At 43.6% G+C, this 17,977-nt stretch overlaps 1 protein-coding gene across 9 annotated transcripts in view; it reads left to right on the top strand.

The window, feature by feature from the left end:
* The window catches only part of NAV1 (neuron navigator 1), a 290,127-nt gene extending 281,252 nt beyond the window's left edge, over positions 1-8,875 (top strand). For all 9 annotated transcript variants that reach the window (XM_029572140.1, XM_029572137.1, XM_029572134.1 and 6 more), the window contains 5 exons: positions 1,199-1,270; positions 2,742-2,938; positions 4,426-4,544; positions 5,723-5,920; positions 8,252-8,875. In XM_029572140.1, the coding sequence (XP_029428000.1) occupies positions 1,199-1,270; positions 2,742-2,938; positions 4,426-4,544; positions 5,723-5,920; positions 8,252-8,347 (682 nt within the window). In that variant the 3' untranslated portion in view covers positions 8,348-8,875. The remainder of the gene's footprint in view (positions 1-1,198; positions 1,271-2,741; positions 2,939-4,425; positions 4,545-5,722; positions 5,921-8,251) is intronic.
* The last annotated feature ends 9,102 nt before the right edge of the window (positions 8,876-17,977 follow it).

The following is a 17,977-nucleotide window of genomic DNA, read 5'->3' as shown; positions in this document are numbered from 1 at the left end:
AAGCAATTCACTCCACTGATAAATTATTTACAACCATGCTGTGGGCAGTTGGCATTAACGACTGTAAATGCATATTCCAGACCCGCAGAAACATGGGTTTAGTATTAGCCGTATCGAATTTGACCACATATATTTTTCCATAATACAAAGATGATATATGGTGTGTTTTAACTGTATAATTTTTGGAGAATCAGACATAAGCCATTTTTTGCAGATTTGCTTTTTTTTTTTTTGCAATTAAAAATATTTTTCTGCACCACAAGTGAACAAACTACTTTGAAAAGGAACTCTACTTAAATTGTCAAACAGGATCACCTCTACATCAAAAGGTGTACGTATCCCAGTGACCAATCAAATCCAGTCCAAAGCTTTCCAGCAAAATCCTTGTAGCTTAGGACACATCCAGAATCGGTGACCGAGAGTTCCAGTGGTTACACCACATTTTTTACTTAAATCCAGCGTGGCCAACATAATACATTTAGCTTGTTTCTGTGGGATATAAAAACATAATAAAAATTTGTATTTGGTTTCTTTCATATCCATATTGCTAGTAAGCTGTTGAAGCCGCTTAAAAACAGTTAGCATAAGTTTGGCTTGTAAAATTAATGGCCAATAGGGATGTGCATTCATGCGTCCATTCGTTTTATTCATTTCGCCGCTAAGCATGTATCTACAAATGGAGAAATGGACGCACAAAATGAATGGTGGGCACCCATAGATGTAAGTGTACATCATTTGTTTTGCGCACCTAGTGTCCATTTATTAGATACGAGCTCAGCGGCAAAACACATGAAATGAATGGATGCACGAATGCAGATTCCTAATGGCTCGATCATCCCACCAATGATTTCTTTGGAACTGATAATCTATTGATTTCTGAGTAGTTTTCTTCAAAAATTTATAGAACCCCTGAAATAGTGTGGTGAGAGAGGATTTCCTGATCAAAAAGGTCTAAAAAGAATTGTCTTTTTCTCCTGTTGGAGTTCCTGTACATTCAAGGAGCGAGAGTAATGCCTCGCTTGTAATTATATGAAAAAATGCCTTTGTTCCACATTAAAATTGTCTTGCAACTCCTGGAAGTCAACCATCTGGACATCATCCCCAAAAAGATGCCACACAGTATGTAGGACTAGCGAGGCCCAATTTGAAAAAACCCTGCGTGGCTCCTTTTTAAATTAATTTTCACTTCTGTCTCCAGCCCTTACATTATTGGCACAACCAATCAGCCTGTGAAGATGTCTCCCAATCATGGCCTTCACCAAAGCTTCAGGTAAGTGGGGAGCAATGACCAGTCAAGGGGCTGTATGGCGCTGTAACAGGCAATAAAATTGGGCAGACTGGATAGGCCTACTGGTCCTTAGCTGCCATCATACTGTGTGTTTCTGTGACCTCATCACCAATGGGTGCCACATTATGCAGACGCTAGCCATTGGTAGCAACAGACTTGTGATATTTTGATAGCCCTGGATTGTGTTTAGATTCCATCTTGGATCAGTAACATCTAGTTAATGCAGCTTACCACCACGTGTTACATCACACTGTGCAACAGGTTATATTAACTTGCCTTCATGACCCCCACACACTGGGTGTGTGCCACATGATTTGTCTTATTAAAAAAGTACAAATGTCACATTCCTAGGAGCTTTATTCTATTGGCAGTGATCTAGCTGTTAATTTTTGCAGTGGGAAAAGCTGGTCAAAAGTACAATTAAAAAAAAAAAAGAATTTCTTTCTGTTTGTATTTGAACAGTCTAGCTGTCCATTCCACTCCCTGTGGTACTGCTAAAAAACATGAAAAGGGGGTCATAATATCAGCCAGTTTGCAGCCAGAGTCAGATGGATACTCCCTTCTGCTTTACAGTTCTTCTCATTGTAATTATTCCCCTATGGGTAGATACAATGGCACAGTCCCATTGTTGAAGGACCATTCCACTGTAGGAAGCACCCTCTGAGACTTGAAACATGCCCGGACATGTGATTGGCTAAACAGCACGCCATGTGTTATGATGTCACAAAGAGATCTTATGGGGTTATAGAACCTGTGCTCTTAGTTCCAGGCTGCTTCCACTATGCACTTGTATCCACCCAAGCATCAAACGTTGGGACTCTTTCCTCTTGTGACAGCAATGATTCCTCTGATAGTGCCAAACAAGACCAAAAAGACAATTTATTTGGTGTCTTTAGTGTTAAAATGGCTGATATTTGTTTTTGATCAGTGGCCCAAAGCATTCTGATGTGGAAGGCAGAAGACAGTCCTAGGCCTAGAGGTGGCTGAGTTTTCATCAAATGCCAGAATTCGTAGGATGCATTTGTTTTTATCTTTACTAGCTTTTCTTACACGTGGAAACCCATAAAACCCTATGTTATCTGTCATCTTAAAACCAAGTAGGACCTCAGCAGTGGTTTATATGATCCATTGCCCATGAAAGTCCATGGGGCAATGGAAAGAAATTATCGGGTTGGTGCATTAGGAAACGGAAATGCAAGAACAGGGCCAGATGACTTCCAGCACAGTAGGTCCTCTTCTTGAGCTGTCATGGAATTTAGGTCTGGTCCTGGTTTTTCTGATTCTGTCCCAGTGCATTTTGGGACCTTGTTATCCCAATTGCTATAAAGAAGGATGGCAGAGTGCAGTGCTTTATTAGCAGGGAATCCAGAGCTGAACTGAAAAAACTCAGGATGTCAAGAAGGGATAGCCCTGGTCTACTGCAGATCTTATACAGGCTTTATCTATTTCACAGAATGCTCACCTTCTCCAACAACGTGGAGCCCGCCAACGGCTTCTTGGTCCGTTACTTGCGCCGGAAGCTGCTCGAGTCTGATAGCGACATCAACGCCAACAAGGAAGAGCTTCTCCGTGTCCTGGACTGGGTGCCAAAGCTCTGGTACCACCTGCACACCTTCCTGGAGAAGCACAGCACCTCCGACTTCCTGATTGGTAAGCAGCTGATAGCTTCTGCTCCTCTTCCAGTTCACACAGGCAGCCCAAAACACCATAGTCCTTCTGCCATCCCAAGGCAAACTTTATGCTAGTGTCTCAGTGTGGGGGGGAAAACAGCTGGCTCCACTGGTGGTCCTGGTTTTACCCTAGTGCATGTCTCGGTGTGCTCTGGGGAGATAGCTGAGTGAGAGGAAACCAGAAAGAGGAGGAGCAGATTTTGCTACCTGTGTCACTCTCCTTCCAACAGTTTGTAAGTAAACAATTGTCCAAATACAGTTGTGTGCAAAAGTTAATTCTTTTATGTTAGTTTTGTTATTATATATGTATTTAGTGATTTTATGGTGGTTCTTCTTGGGTTTTGGTTTTTTTTTTTTGTTCTGTTCACCGTATTGAGCTTTCACGGTATATGTGGAGATCCATATTTAGAGACAGTCCAGATAGCAAAATTAGCCAGATAAACTTATCTGGCTAACTTTGGAGGCATATTCAACAGTGTAACCACACTATTGAATATAGCTGGCTATCTTAATTAGTTACACATGTTAGTGCTCTAACACACATTAAGCAAACGGTGTATTTTGAGTGATAGAACACTATTATGGCAATATTGCGCGATATATATGATATTTTGCATGTTCCCACCCTGGCGCCATCCCCTATTACAGTGACCTTCTTTGCATGCATGAATAGTGCAGATGTATACAAAAAAGGTCATTAATAGGCATTTTTATGCAAATATTTTATCACGGCTGACCGAGAAGATGGTCAGCCGTGATAAAATAACAACACCTATTTGAAACACAGTAAATGTAAGGGTCCCCTAATGTGGGTCCCAAAGCTCCCGCCTCACATTTTAAAGAGCCAGCTGGGAAACAAAATCATCCCGCAGCAAAATGGGGAGGTTGAGCAGGGGTTAGTGCTGACCCCAGCTCAATCCGGGGCCACCAATCAAGGCGTCCCTGACTGCCCCAAAGTTTAAAAAAAAAAAAAATAGTCCAAGTTACTAGCATGGTGATGGCCTCCCCCTCCCCAAGGTCAAAGCATTCATTGGCTGCGAAACAAAAGAATCCGACACATAGCCACAATGTTTTATCAGGGGAGGGGCCCCATTATTACAGTAACAGCCCACGCAATAGTGAGACCCCCTCCTGCAAAAATACATTGAGTCTTAGTGGCTCCAGGCCTAAGTTTGTACTACCTGAACTTGCCCAAGGTCACAAGGAGTGGCGGCAAGAACTCTGGCTTGCCTGGTCTGCGTCCTGCTGCTGTAGCCACTGGTCAGAGGGTTTGTTAATTCGTGCACATGCCCATCCGTCTGCCTCATTCTCCAAAGATGGCCACGCATCAGACTTTAGCAGCACCGTATGACACTGGTACAGATGAAAAACAACAAGAAGTGTGTCTCGTTGACGGAGTTATGCACATCTGTCCTCTCCCAACTGTTGCATTGACTTTTATTGTGTTTTGTCTGCTTCGTATCTTAGGCCCTTGCTTTTTCCTGTCCTGCCCGGTTGGGATTGAAGACTTCCGAGTCTGGTTCATTGACCTGTGGAACAACTCGATCATCCCATACCTGCAGGAAGGGGCGAAAGATGGACTCAAGGTACCAACCAATCCTCCGGGTTTCAGAAGCGCCATTGTACAGTGCCTCTAGCAGAAGGCTGTCACATCTCGAATACTGGGTCTTCTTCCGTCTCTGTCTGTATAGAATTACACCTTCAATTGCCTTTGTTGATTCTCTACCATTACTCTTCCATCTTGCTTAATTTATAGATTGTACCAAGTATAAAAAACAATACCAGCTACATATCCTTTAATGTTTTGTAAATGTGTGTTCAGAACACTGTGGTCTAGTGGTTGAGTTTTTCAAGCAAAACACACTAGTATTACTGCTCTAGCTACACCTTTTCCATGGTAATTGCTAATTTTTCTGCTGCAGTAGTGTGTGTGTGTGTGTGTGTGTGTGTATGTGATATCATGAGTACTCTGTTGAAAACCATCAGTGGTCTGCAGCACCTCTCACTGAACTCAAGGGGTTTCAGCCTTGCCTGCTGTTTCAGCACTGAACGTGGCTTAATTTATCCATTGTACATAAATATTAACATAACATAGTATCTACTAATGCATTTAAGCGTACTTTGTGAGACCAAGTGCTTTTCACATACAGGAAGTGAATTAAAATCCTTTACTTCATACCCTGGAGTGTGTTATTGCACTTACAAAGTAATTCTGAGGCCAAACTTGTACTGCTGCTGCCTGTACTGTACCTGTTGTGTGGTGGGGCAGGCTATGTGATGGAAGCTGCTGCTGCTCATGCTGTGCCTACCCTGTGATGGGTTAGAGTGTGTGTGTGTGCGAAGCTTGTGATGGGTTAGAGAGAGTGTGTGTGTGTGTGTGTGTAGCTTGTGATGGGTTAGAGAGTCTGTGTGTGTGTGTGTATGTGTGCGAAGCTTGTGATGGGTTAGAGAGTGTGTGTGTGTGTGTGTGTAGCTTGTGATGGGTTAGAGAGTGTGTGTGTGTAGCTTGTGATGGGTTAGAGAGTGTGTGTGTGTGTAGCTTGTGATGGGTTAGAGAGAGTGTGTGTGTGTGTGAAGCTTGCCTCGCTGCAGCCAGTGCTGTACCTGATCATGGTTTCTGGGCTGGCATTCTTGTAACTTCCATCAACAATTTTCTAGCAAATGCCACCACAATCAGAAAGAAAAAGGGAGAAATTTCTATGTTGGGTTCATTCATGTCTGATTGTCAGGAGTAAGGTAGTGTATCTTCCTTTTTTCCCCATAGGTCCATGGCCAGAAAGCAGCTTGGGAAGACCCCGTGGAGTGGGTGAGGGATACCCTGCCTTGGCCCTCTGCTCAGCAGGACCAGTCCAAATTGTTCCACTTACCACCGCCCAGCATGGGATCCCATGGCATAGCCTCTCCGCCTGAGGAGAGAATGGCGAAGGACACCACCCCTGGATCACTGGATGCAGACCCCCTGGTGCGTTATCACAAGGCCCTAGTATCTTAAATTTTGTTAGAAAATGCAAGATTTTACAAGCAAGGAATTGATACATTAATATTTGTAAAGCAGTTTAGTTTCTGTATATGAGTTGCCCCATCACTGCACAGAGCTGTTACTGTGCTTATAATCTTGCTGTCCTAAAGTGGTTTCATTTTAAAAGTTTGTGACTGCTGTTGAACTGCTGGCGAGCAAGGCCTAAAACTTGTGTCTCAGCTCTCTGTGGATATGCTGTCATGTTCTTATAGCATCTAGAAATATAGGGGCTGATATTCAGCTGCTATCCGGATGTACAAGTTAGGTGGAGAAACCGATCTGGCCAACTTGGCCAAGATATTCAGCAGTGCAGCCACACAGTTGAATATACTTGGCTGACTCTTGTTGGCCGGTTAAATTTATCCGGCTAACTGCATGACAGCCGAATAGCACTCCTAGACTTATCTGGCTAATTAACGGGCCGATTCAGTAAAGTGCGCGCAATTCTGTATTTAAATGAGGCCCGGCGGTAAAAAAAGCAATTTTTACTGCTTTTCTGTGCACTTTCCCGGTGCCCGAAGAAATTAGCGCCTACCCAAGGGTAGGCGCTAATTTCTGAAAGCAAAATGTGCAGCTTGGCTGTTGCGGGCGCTATTAGGTTCGGTGGATTGGACGCGCGTTTTTGGCCCCTTACCGAATAAGGGGTAAGGGAAAACGCGCGTCCAGTGGCGGGTTATGGAGCGCACTGTTAACCCGCACTGTACTGTATCGGCCTGTAAGCCAGATAACACTAAATTTCGGCACTTAGCCAGAGAAATGTCCTCTTCCTTTGAACACCCATGTTTCACCCCTCACTTAGCTGGATACAAAGTTAGTCAGCTAAGTGCAGCTGCTGACTGTTCCCAGATATTCAGACTGCACGTCTTAGCCAGCTAAGTCTGAACTGAACCATCTAATTGGCGCTGAGTATCAGGTCCATAGAGGTTGTGCTGTATAAAAGGTGATAATCGGTGTAACTCCTTAACGTACAAATTCTCAATTGGGGTGGGAAGATGTAAAGTCAGTTAAAACCCAAAAGCACTTGCCTGATTCACTCCATAGTCCTGTATCCTCCCTGCGTCTCAAATCCCTCTAATCCAGCAGCAAACGCGCATTCCCTGCAGCCTCACAGCGGGAGACCAAAGAACCAGTTTCACGTTTAATCCATCCCAGCAACCCCTACATTGTTCTGTATCTTGTATTCCATTCCAAAACAAAATATAAACTGAAAGGGAAATTATTCTGCATCTGATCTGGGAATAATTCCATGCAGTAAATGGACCAGGGAGTGAAACCAAAGTTCTGAATACAGTTCCGAAGCTAAGAATAGAAGGGTGTATATAAGAAAGACGTTAGGAGGCGCTCACGGGCACAGCAGATCTTGCTGCTGCACTACAGAGAATAAAAATAGCTTCAAAAAGTGCAACAATTTATAGATTTAAAAAACAAAAAACCGCAACCCCTTTTTCTGAGTGCTGGACCAAACCGGTAGTCACTCTTTTTCACAAAGCATCGAGCTTCCCCAGGACTCTGCTTCCAAGTCACAGGTCTGTGCTGTTCATCGCTCAACACGTGGACCATTTTATTCATGTCAAGAAATTAAAACTCCCTATCTGCTTCTGCCTGCTTCGCTCTGTGATGGAGCGGTGCTTTATGAGAGCTTGCGTCTAACAGGGTCCTGCTGCCAAGTCAGCCCAGCCTCACTCAAGCCAAAGTCAAGGTTACGCCTTTCCATGTGCTTGTCTCCCCTCCATGCTGGTGATATGCCCTTTCCAAGCAGAGGCCTAGCCTATTCCTCCCCCCTTCTCCCCTTCTTGATTGAACCACACAGAGTTCTTACTAAAACTGATAGCCAGACTCTACCCTCAGAAGTGGCTGTGTGCACATTTTGGAATCAATGGCACTGTGAAGGTCATTACCATTCCATTTTCGATGCCAAGTTGCAAGCCAAATCTCGCTTATTATGAATATTAAATTCTTCCATACTGATAGGAACCTCCGACTTCAGTACAGTCCTGGTTTTCTTTGGAATATTTTTTTATTAGTGTTATTTGTATAAACATTTATCATGCATGGTCCGATTCTGGTTGTGGGACTCCCTTCCTAGTATCCTCTGCTAAAAGCAGTCCCAAGACTACAGAAAACCAGGACTAATGGTGTGGCACTAACTTGACTTGATAAGCTTGTCTGGGGAAAATCTTAGAAAAGTTATCCGTTTGCTCCATCCCAGGTCTTTGGATTGATGAATTGTCTGTGCATTGTCTCCTCCCTTCCTCACCCTCCACCCCAAAACAGATGGCTATGCTGTTGAAACTGCAAGAAGCTGCCAATTACATCGAGTCTCCTGACCGGGAAACCATCGTAGATCCAAACCTACAAGCAACACTTTGAACACACCCCACGAACAATGCAGCGCTTGGCGGTGGGGTCAGCCGGCCTCTTCTTTGCTATTTTCCCCCCCTACCAGTGGCTGTCAGACTGCAGCAGGGGGAGGTTTCTAGCGCCGGCCCCCATCCTTTGGAAAACCAAGATGTGGGGGAGAGCTGGACCCTGGCCTTCAGTACTGGCTTAGCTCTTCTGATCTGGGTAGGGGACTCTCTCACACTCTCTCCCTTTCTCTCTCTCTCTCTGTTTCTTTCTCTGTTGCCAACGCCTGGGTTTTGGGAGCCAACGTAAACCTTTGCACAGTCCTCGGTGATAAAATCCCTGGGTTCGTTCACACATGCCTGTGCGCACACAGTCTTCGGGAAGACGGGGGTGCCAGGCAGAAAGCCTTTGGCCGGAGTGCGAGCGCTCACTCTCAAGCCGTTGGAGCTTTTGCCAGCCTACGCGAGTAAAAAAAAAAAAATTAAAAAAAAATGTTTGTGGCAAAAGTTAAACCTCTTTAACTTTTGAGTACAGGGAAACCATCATCATAGCAAATACAGAAGGTTAACAGCCATCTAACATCTAACACTTCACCCTTCTCCAGCTGGGTCCATTGTGGACTCAAATGAGAAATAAGCAAGCAAGGAAAACTAGAACCAAGGACTGTTAATTCTGCTTTTGTACTTTTATTTAATATGCATGACCATCATTTAAAGAGGACAGTAAATAAATTCTGGGGTTGTTTTTTTTTTTTTAATATTTATTTTTTATTTCATTTTGTAGGGGGGGGAGGGAAGATGTGGGGGAAGTTTTAACTCTGTTTTTATTGCTTTCATGTCACTGGAAACGCCCCTGTGGCGATTCTCCTCATCACCATTCTGTAGCCTGCTGCAGGGCGTCTCTCTGTAGCAAAGCTGGTGCTGCCTGGAGAGCTTCTCCAATGCAAAGAAAACATACACAGATACAGACACACCGCAGCTCGGTAGTCATTGTAGGTCATGTGACTTGCAAAGCATGGCGCGGGCACTGCAGCATTGCTGCAGTGCACACTGTTAGCATGTTTGCTTTCCTGATTTTTTTTTTTTTTTTTTTTGTGCAAATGCAGCATCTTGGGCAATCAGCAGAGTTGCATCAGCTTTGAAGGAGGAAGATTATTTTGCAAAATGAGCATTTAGTAAAAATGATAACTTTGGGTCCCTGTGTGTGTGTGTTTTATACACACTCCATAACTTCTGTTTTGTACAGTTGATCTGGTCTACGCCAGGGCCTCTCCCCACTCACCACCCCACTTTATTCAGGACAAGATTCTGGGCCACAGCTCTTTCATGTGTGTGTCAATCCCTTCTGCTGGTCATCTTACTGTCACAGTTATTGGCTTACTTTACTAAAATAAATTTAGCTTTTTTAAATTTAACCTTCTCCATTACTATTGAGCAAGCTTCTTAACGTTCGATGGGTCCTTGCTATTTTGTGGCAGCTGCCATCAGACTGGAACAGCTTCAGCCTCCCGAGCCACTTCCACTCTGTGGTTAGAGGGCAACATGAGCCCAGAAGTTATGGATGGGAACAAGGGAAGGGCTACTCAAAGGTTTCATTTTTACAAGAAAAACGTCTTTCTGTAGGTGGTCACTTTGAAATGCAGTCTGCTCCTGAGCTCTTGTGCAGTTACAGTACCCAAACAGCTCCATGTCCAGGGGGACAAGCTGAGCCAGTCCTGTTTTTACCCCATGGTGTGGAGGAGCTTGCAGTTCTGATTTCTCTCTTGCGTTTCCTAGGAAAAATAAGACCTCATCTTCCCGCAGTGTAATGGGGTAAAACCCAGGACTAGTTCCGCCTGTCTCCCCAGACATGGAGTGAGACAGTCACCCTACCACAATGCATGGTTCTGGCTTCTCTCCTGACTAACAGATGCATAGGGCATTTGTAGGGAAGTGTATGATCCAGTGCCTTGTGGGACATCCTCAGCGATCACATGTGTTCTTTGTTTCCATCTGTGTGCTGCATTGCAAACTGTGGCCTGGTGGTTTGGATTGGCAGAGTACATGTAAGGGACTGATGCATCCAGGCTTTGGAACAGTGAAGTGAGATCAGTCTGCATCTGAAAACAGAACTCTTGCCCAGTTAATCTCTTAAGTGGTGCTAAATGGTACTGAACACAACCAAATACCTCTGTATAAAATTGGAAAGCAGGTGCATTGGGCCATCTGGAACTAATGCATTTCTGAATGCAGAGCATAAAGATAGGGGGAACAGACTGGATGTTGTAGTCCTTAAACTGTATCCAGAACCACCTACCATCTGGGCGACAGAACATGTGCAGCTGAGGCATGAAATTCAGGGAAGTATCCCTACTGGAACTTCAGTCACTGTCATTTCTAAGGCAAGCCATGCTGGTTTCATACCAGCAGGAAGTTTTGCACTGGTTTCCGGATCTTCTAAAACCGGCCCATATACATATTTCCAGAAAAGTCTGGGATGCAGTTTAATACGGCAATTACTTGATGCACTAGTGGGGACAAGTACTGAGACATCTGCACTCCTGCAGGGAATGCCACATGTCTATTACATATGCCGGAGTCCGTGTTGTGTTTTCTGCATCACAAGGGGCTATGCATGCCTGTCTAAAGCACTAACTGCCTTTTGTTTGGGGGGGAGGGGGCAATAGGCGGGGTTGTTCTTGAGTCAGCCCTGAGTTTCAGAAGATCCGGTAACCCAAAATAATTCTTTCACAGACTTTTGTTTAGCCTAGAGGTTAAAAGATTTTATTTAAAGCAGATCAGATACTAAGAGGCTACTGGTTGTTCACCAAACGTCTCTGAATAGTCAGTTGTCCAAAACTTTAAAAGGCGCCCTTTGGAAAGTCAAACACAAGTGGATAAAACCTGTTATGTAAGTTTAAAGTTTGTTTGGTGTCATCGCAAGGAAAAGAGCTGAACTCTCAAGTGCAAATCCAAAAAAAATATGCAACTTTTTTAAAGCATTTTAAAGGCTAGAGCTGTCTATGGTGCTGAAACAACGCCTTAATCCTGTCACTGTATAAAGCAATGATTGTGGAAGCCAGTGAGAAGTGAGCACCTTATAAACCTTTCTTATAAGATTCAGTTGTTTGGTTAGATGTCACTATGCTGTATTCAACTGGGGGGAGGAAGAAGAAGAGAGGCTACAAGACCAGTAAGGGTAAGACGCAGCCTAGATTGTGCCTGGAGAGTTATGAGATGCTCCAGTGGTTGCCTTTGTCTTAGCCTCATTGGGTGAGGGGTGGCAGCAGGCTGAGTCAAGGCAAACGTACCATGACTTATCGGTTTAGACCAGTCCAGCTCAGGCTGTGAGTAAGAAATACACCAGTATGAAGATTTTGGAGGGAAGAGATTTTCAAGCAATTTCTGCTTTGGCCGTTCTTTTAATTATTAGACTCTTGTGGATATTCAGCCAGTCTACTCAGTGGATTGTTTGAACATCCTGCAACATTTTGTGATTTGAGAAAAAAAAAAAACCAAACCCACAAACTTTGTCTTCAGTAATGAAATAAGTTTTCTGTAATAAGGGAATGGTTCATTCTTTTTATGGGGGTGGGGAAAAGGAAGTGAATATTTTTGATGCCCCCATCTCCTTTATATCCTATTCTGCAATGTATCTGTCTCCTTATTCATGTCATTTAAAAAAAAAAAATTCTTCAATATTTTCTCCCACATCTGAACTCAGTTTTGTGAAGACTTCCTGGAGCTCAGAGCTAGATACAGCTCCCTATGTCACTAATTTCAGTGGTTTTCTTTGGAATTTCATTGTATATTTTCTTGAAAGACATTGCTCAAGGATGTTGTTTTCCTCCTCTGCTCATCTTCCCTCCCTGAAACCCTGCCCAATGAGCAGAAGCTTGCGTAGCCATTAAATAGGCTCAGTTACTTGGCAGATTGAAGCACTGATTCTCGTGAAGCAGGCTCTGTCCATTATTTTCACAAGTTTGAGTGAGAAGAAGCAAAGCCCAACATTTAATGGATAAAATTGCACATTAGGCCCACTAACACTTTCCTCCTCTGGTCCTTCCTGCAGGCTGCCTGGGAGTAGCTCATCTCAGGCCAAGAACGCAGAAATCCTCCCACCAGTCTGTGCCTAACTTGCATGGGTGACAAGGACTGCTCATGAAATCTTCCAGTGTCCCTCATTCACAGGGTCTCACAGCAGTGGTGCCAGGCTCTTCTTTCATAAGGATTCTCTGTCATTGTCTCTCTTTATTCTCCAGTGCTCTTTATGGAGTAGATGGCACATGCGACTGATTATGAAAGTGTTAATATGCGGTCCTGCTCGGTTAATTGTTGTTTAGTTTGCATACATGGGGTTCTGGAATTGAAAATGTGAAATTAAATGATAGACCATATATGTGTTCAGATAACCCACCAAATGGTATGAATTAGCCAGGTGTAGCATAGATATGGAGGTGGAGCACACACAACCATAGTAATATTTTTTAAATGGTGATTTTTACATGAGAGAAAATGAAGGCTTGCTTATGGTAATCAATGGTAAACCAATAATATAATTTAAAATGTTACCCTGCATTTCTCTCCTCCCTCCTATAGGCGAAGTTTGAAAGAGTAGGGGCTGGCCATGCCAACACGTTAGGCTAAAAGTTGAGGGAGTGATGTTTGGAAATTTCTCAAGGTAACTCATATAATTACTAGACAAGCCTGAAGCACAATTATTTAGAAAGCATCAAGCAAAAAGCAGCAATAGTTTAGACCCTTTTCTACTGCTGTCCTGCAACAGTAAGGACGAAGAGACTCCAGCCTATGAGATTTGCTACAAATGGAGACAGAATAATTTGGCCTTGGATATGTGAAAAGGTGGTTAGGCGAATCAAAAAAATGAATATTCCCGGGGAGCCTGAATTTTTCCTCATACTAACAAAACCATGGAGACAGTGCCTGAATGAGCCATGTTGGGGGGTCATCTAAATAAGAATGAAAGAGCTGTGCTAGCAAAGAGGAAGAGTGAGAAGCAGAGTGTATTTTTATTAAATAAATAATGGTGCTATTATAGCAATAAAAATCCAATACAGTAACAGATTGACAGATGGCTGAGTCATTAATTAGTGAGAGATGGTAAATGATTGGGTAACACTGGCATGCTGTACCAATGGTCCCTGCTTCTGTAGTTGCTCTCAGAGAGTTCAGAAATGCAGAATTCAGGGTATGTTGCCTAAGTACCTGGACAAAGTAGGGTAGGACAGGACAATGCTCACATCACCGAAGCAGTGAAGATTGACTGTAATTAAAAGTTGGTTATCTCGGTTTATTGATGAGTGACAGGTGGCATCCATTCCTAATGCCTATTCCCATGTATGCCTTGCTAATTGGTACTCTTTTCAGTTGTTTTGACTGTTAAGATCTTATCACCCAATACAAGTTTGTAGACAGGAGCAAGAAGGGTTCTAGACTGGATGGAGAAGTCTAGAACAGACAAGCATATGTCCGAAACGCTTAACACCACTTGAGTAACAAAGGTGAATGGAAATTTAAATTGCCTTCCTACTCCTAGATTTTAATTTTATTTGCAGAAATATGGTTCTGACTGGTACCATGTGACAAGATGGTGCAGGCTGATCAGCTATCGGTCACAGGACCAAAAGATTGTTGCTGGCTCTCTCTGGCCATCAAATCCCCTGGGAAGGTGTAAATACTTTTGATGTAGTCATATGTATATAGGGTGACTTGTCTAATCGTGTACAATGGCTATGGCTTTGTCAAAAATGTGACTTCTGATCCTGGTAATATTTTTTGTGCATATCAACATTCTTACTAAAGACAGTTATAATTAGAAAAATGTATCTGCTTCCTTGCTTGTCCTCTGTGTGCAACTTGCACACACAAAGTACATTCAAATATGTCTCTGCTATAGACCAGCGTTGACAAGGATAATGGGAAATGACTGCCATTAGTAAATGAGGCAGTGCCTCAGTACACTGCCTCAGGTGTGTTGCTATAGGCAATGTTTCATGGATGGCACTGCCAACTGATGCAGTTTAACAACATTAGTCTATTTTCAGGAGTGGGAGCAGAATAAGGTTGGGAGGTAGAAGCTGTGATGTTTCTGGCAGGTGTTGAAGGTGGCTGCTATATAGAACAGTGTTTCACTCTCAAAGAGACAAATGGAAGGTAACTGAGTCTATTCCTTGTCCCCTACTGAGGTGCTGCTGTACCATTTTTCAGGCACATTGTCACCTAGAGAGAGACACCACCTCGCCTTTAGCAGGGTACCGTAGTGCAATCTCAAACGTTCAGGGGTTCAAGCAATAAAAAGCCACCCTAGCAGTATCCTATATGATATAGGACTGGGCAAACTTCTGGCCCGCAGGTCACTAAGATCTGTTGAGCACATTTTTCCCCTCTCAGCAAGAACAGGTTGAGCTGGTCCTATTAAAGTTATTTTCAAGAACATCTGGAAGGCAGAGCAAGCAGCATCCCTATATCCAATAAGACTGACATTAAAAACCCAGCCCTGACTTACCTGCTTAATGATAACCTCAATTCATCCCCCACCTCTGTGTGCTAGGGATGGGTGAGCCCGGTCCTGTCTGTAGCTGGAGCAATAATAAGATGCAGAGAGTACTGTATCTCATGGCTTCTCTCTCTCTACCCCCCCATGTCCAGTATTGTGCAGTTAGGGCCATGCAAACCATTAAACTTACTCTATAGTCATGAGAGGAAGCATGATTTCTCGAATAGAAAAAGTTGATTTGACATCGTTAACACTGCACCAATTCTAATAAGATGGAGCACAGCAAGACTTAAGTCTATGGGAAGCAAAGCGCATGGGGAAGGAGGAAGCTTTCCAGAAGATAAGTTACAGCTGGTTGGTAAACACAGGAGCAGTTAACTGGTTCAGCCCATCTAGCCAAGGAGTGAGGGATAGCAGCCCACAGTAAACGGCTAGGCTGGCGAGTCCCGCTGCAGAAGCGTTCATCTCTGTGCTGTCCCGTTTTCTCAGGTACCAGAATGGAATGGACAAAACAACCCAGTGCTGAAAACAGAACAGCACCGAATGTCTCACTTCTTAACCCTCTAGGGCTAATTGTAGTAGGAAGACTTATTGAAAGGGGGGGGGGGATGAATATCCCATCCCCCCCCCCTTGTAAAGTCATTCAGTTCAGATGCTTTCGAGGTGGTAGCTCAAGTTTCTCAGTGTCTTTTGATACAAAAAGTTAATAGCCTTTAATCCCTCATTCACAAGCTCTATGGACCTTAATGGCAAGGCTAGATGCCTTGTGCATAATCTTTGAAAGGGGCTTACTTTTCTTTAGCTGTATATAATCTTATTTGATTTTTCTGTATTTGTAATTTTAACTTAACCAAATACTTGGGGAGCAATGTCTGTAACCCAAAGTGTAAATATGCTGGTGGTGGGCGCAGGACTAGTTTTTTCCAGACTATTTCAAACCCTCTGATTCAAATGTGTTTTTTATATCCCGCAGGTCCAAGCACATTCAATGCGGTGATACATAATATTCAACAATCAATACAGCAGATTAGGACACTCCTTAACTAATAGCATCAAAACCATAAATAGCTCAAAAACATTCTGCTAAACTTGATAAAAGCATACCAATTACAGCACCCAGCCAAGAGATCAAGACTGTACAAAAGCTCTATTAAACAGCCAGGCTTTAAAGGAAAGATGAAATAATCTGGGATTATGGGATATGTTGTGATGTATCCCAGGATAAATGGAGCTCTGAGGCAGGCCCTATAGATTCTGTTCATTGCAGGGTGTCACAGAGTTTCCTCACTGACTACAATGGACCTTGTAGTGAAGGAGTTAAAGCATGGTTGTCTTGCCCCTAGGATACTTCATCTCCCCGCAGCAATATATATTAATAATTAAAATTTAAAAAAAAAAAAATTCTTACCAGTGGAAAAATGTGTCCTAAGCATTGGTGGAGGATTTTCCTTGACTTGTTTAATGCACGTGGTCCCAGTCATTCTTGCTGTTTTTTATCTTAGTGCACTGCAGTGCAGTCCTAGAATTATTCTGGGACATGAAACACATTTGTGAATATTTGAAGACTCTCGTTAGCCATTTTAGCCATTCTATCATTTCCTGGTTAGTTTATATTAGCCAACCTGCAGAGGTAAGAGGACCTTAGCTCTTGCTATTTGTTAATGTAAAAACAGCCAAGTCAGCGGGAGGATGGTGGCAAACTGCACCTTGAAAGCTTCACAGGCTACCTTTGAACTGCAAAATAGAGCTCAAAATCTGTAACCTATAAGGAGGAGTCCTTTCTTTTAAACCAGACAAAAAAGTCATTATCAAGGTAATCCATTTAGGCGGGAAGTGTAGATTACATGTGCCATAGGGTTGGGTCAAGGTTCTCAATGCCAGCCCATCAAAGAGCGGCTCTTTGTACACTTATGCCCTTTGCTTGCACTATGTGATGTCTGCTACATGCCCAGAGCCTAAGAGGCCGATGCAATAAATTGTGCGGAAAGCGGGCGCTGACTTTTCAACACCCACTTTCTTAGTGCACGCATGGCGCCCACAAGGGGGGGGGGCACCATGCAATATGCAAATTAGGGGGGTCTCGCTAGCAAGGAGGCACTAGGGTCGCTTATGTGACTTTAGCGCCTCCTTGCTAACATGACCCCGCGACGGCTGCCGGTTATGAAGACCGACGCCGGTAAACTCTGCATCGGTTTTCATAACCGGCCGTCTGCCAGTAATGAAAATGGACGCCGAGTTTACTGGCAGACGGCCAGTTATGAAAACTGATGCCGAGTTTACCGGTGTCAGTCTTCATAACTCGGCGGTCTGCCGAGGTATTTTTTTGTTGTTTTTTTTTTTTAATTGAAGAAGTACCAAAAAGCAGTTTTTTCTGCTTTTCTGTACTTCTTCTACGTGTGCTCAGATATTAACGCCTGCTCCAGGCAGGCGTTAATATCTGAGCGATAAATGTGCGTCTGAGACGCACATTTATTTTTTTGAATGCGGAGTGAATGAGTAATAGACTCATTCACATGCATTTGCATGTGATGAGCGCTAACTCATTCACTCCGCTTGGGATGCGTGTTAAATAGGCGCTAATCCCCCTATTGCATTAGGGGGTAGATTAGCGCCTATTTAACCCAGATCTGACAGTGAGTTAAACAGGGCGCTCGTGTGAGCGCACTGTATTGCATCGGCCCCTAAGTATGGAACAGGAGCCAGGAAATAAACGTTCTAGGCCAGTGGTTCTCAACCGAGTTCTCAGGACCCTCCCCGCCAGTCTAGTTTTTGAGATATGCACAATGAATATGCATGAGATAAACTTGCATGCACTGCTTCCATTGTATGCATATCCATCTCATGCATATTCATTGTGGATATCTTGAAAGCCCGACTGGCTGGGTATGTTCCAAGGACTGTTCTAGACCTCCCTCCCTTTGCTGAGCAGTGTGAACCAGTCTGACTCTTATTATCTGCTTAATTCGATACTTTTGGGTAGTGTTTGTGTGTAGTGGGGGGAGGGGGGTCAAGGGCAGGCAGAGTGCCTGGCAGTTTTCCTTCTGCTCTTTTGGGCTTCCAGCTCAATCAGAACCAGCCTCTGTTGGGTTATGGCAACACAAGCCTTCATTCAGGAAACGTCCATAAACCATTGTTAGACAAGCAGACTTGGGGGGAAAG

The sequence above is a fragment of the Rhinatrema bivittatum genome, chromosome 12 (assembly GCF_901001135.1).
Source record: "Rhinatrema bivittatum chromosome 12, aRhiBiv1.1, whole genome shotgun sequence".
Classification (NCBI taxonomy): domain Eukaryota; kingdom Metazoa; phylum Chordata; class Amphibia; order Gymnophiona; family Rhinatrematidae; genus Rhinatrema; species Rhinatrema bivittatum.
The sequence above is the reverse complement of the archived record's forward strand: the minus strand, read 5'-3'. Positions and strand labels throughout refer to the sequence as shown.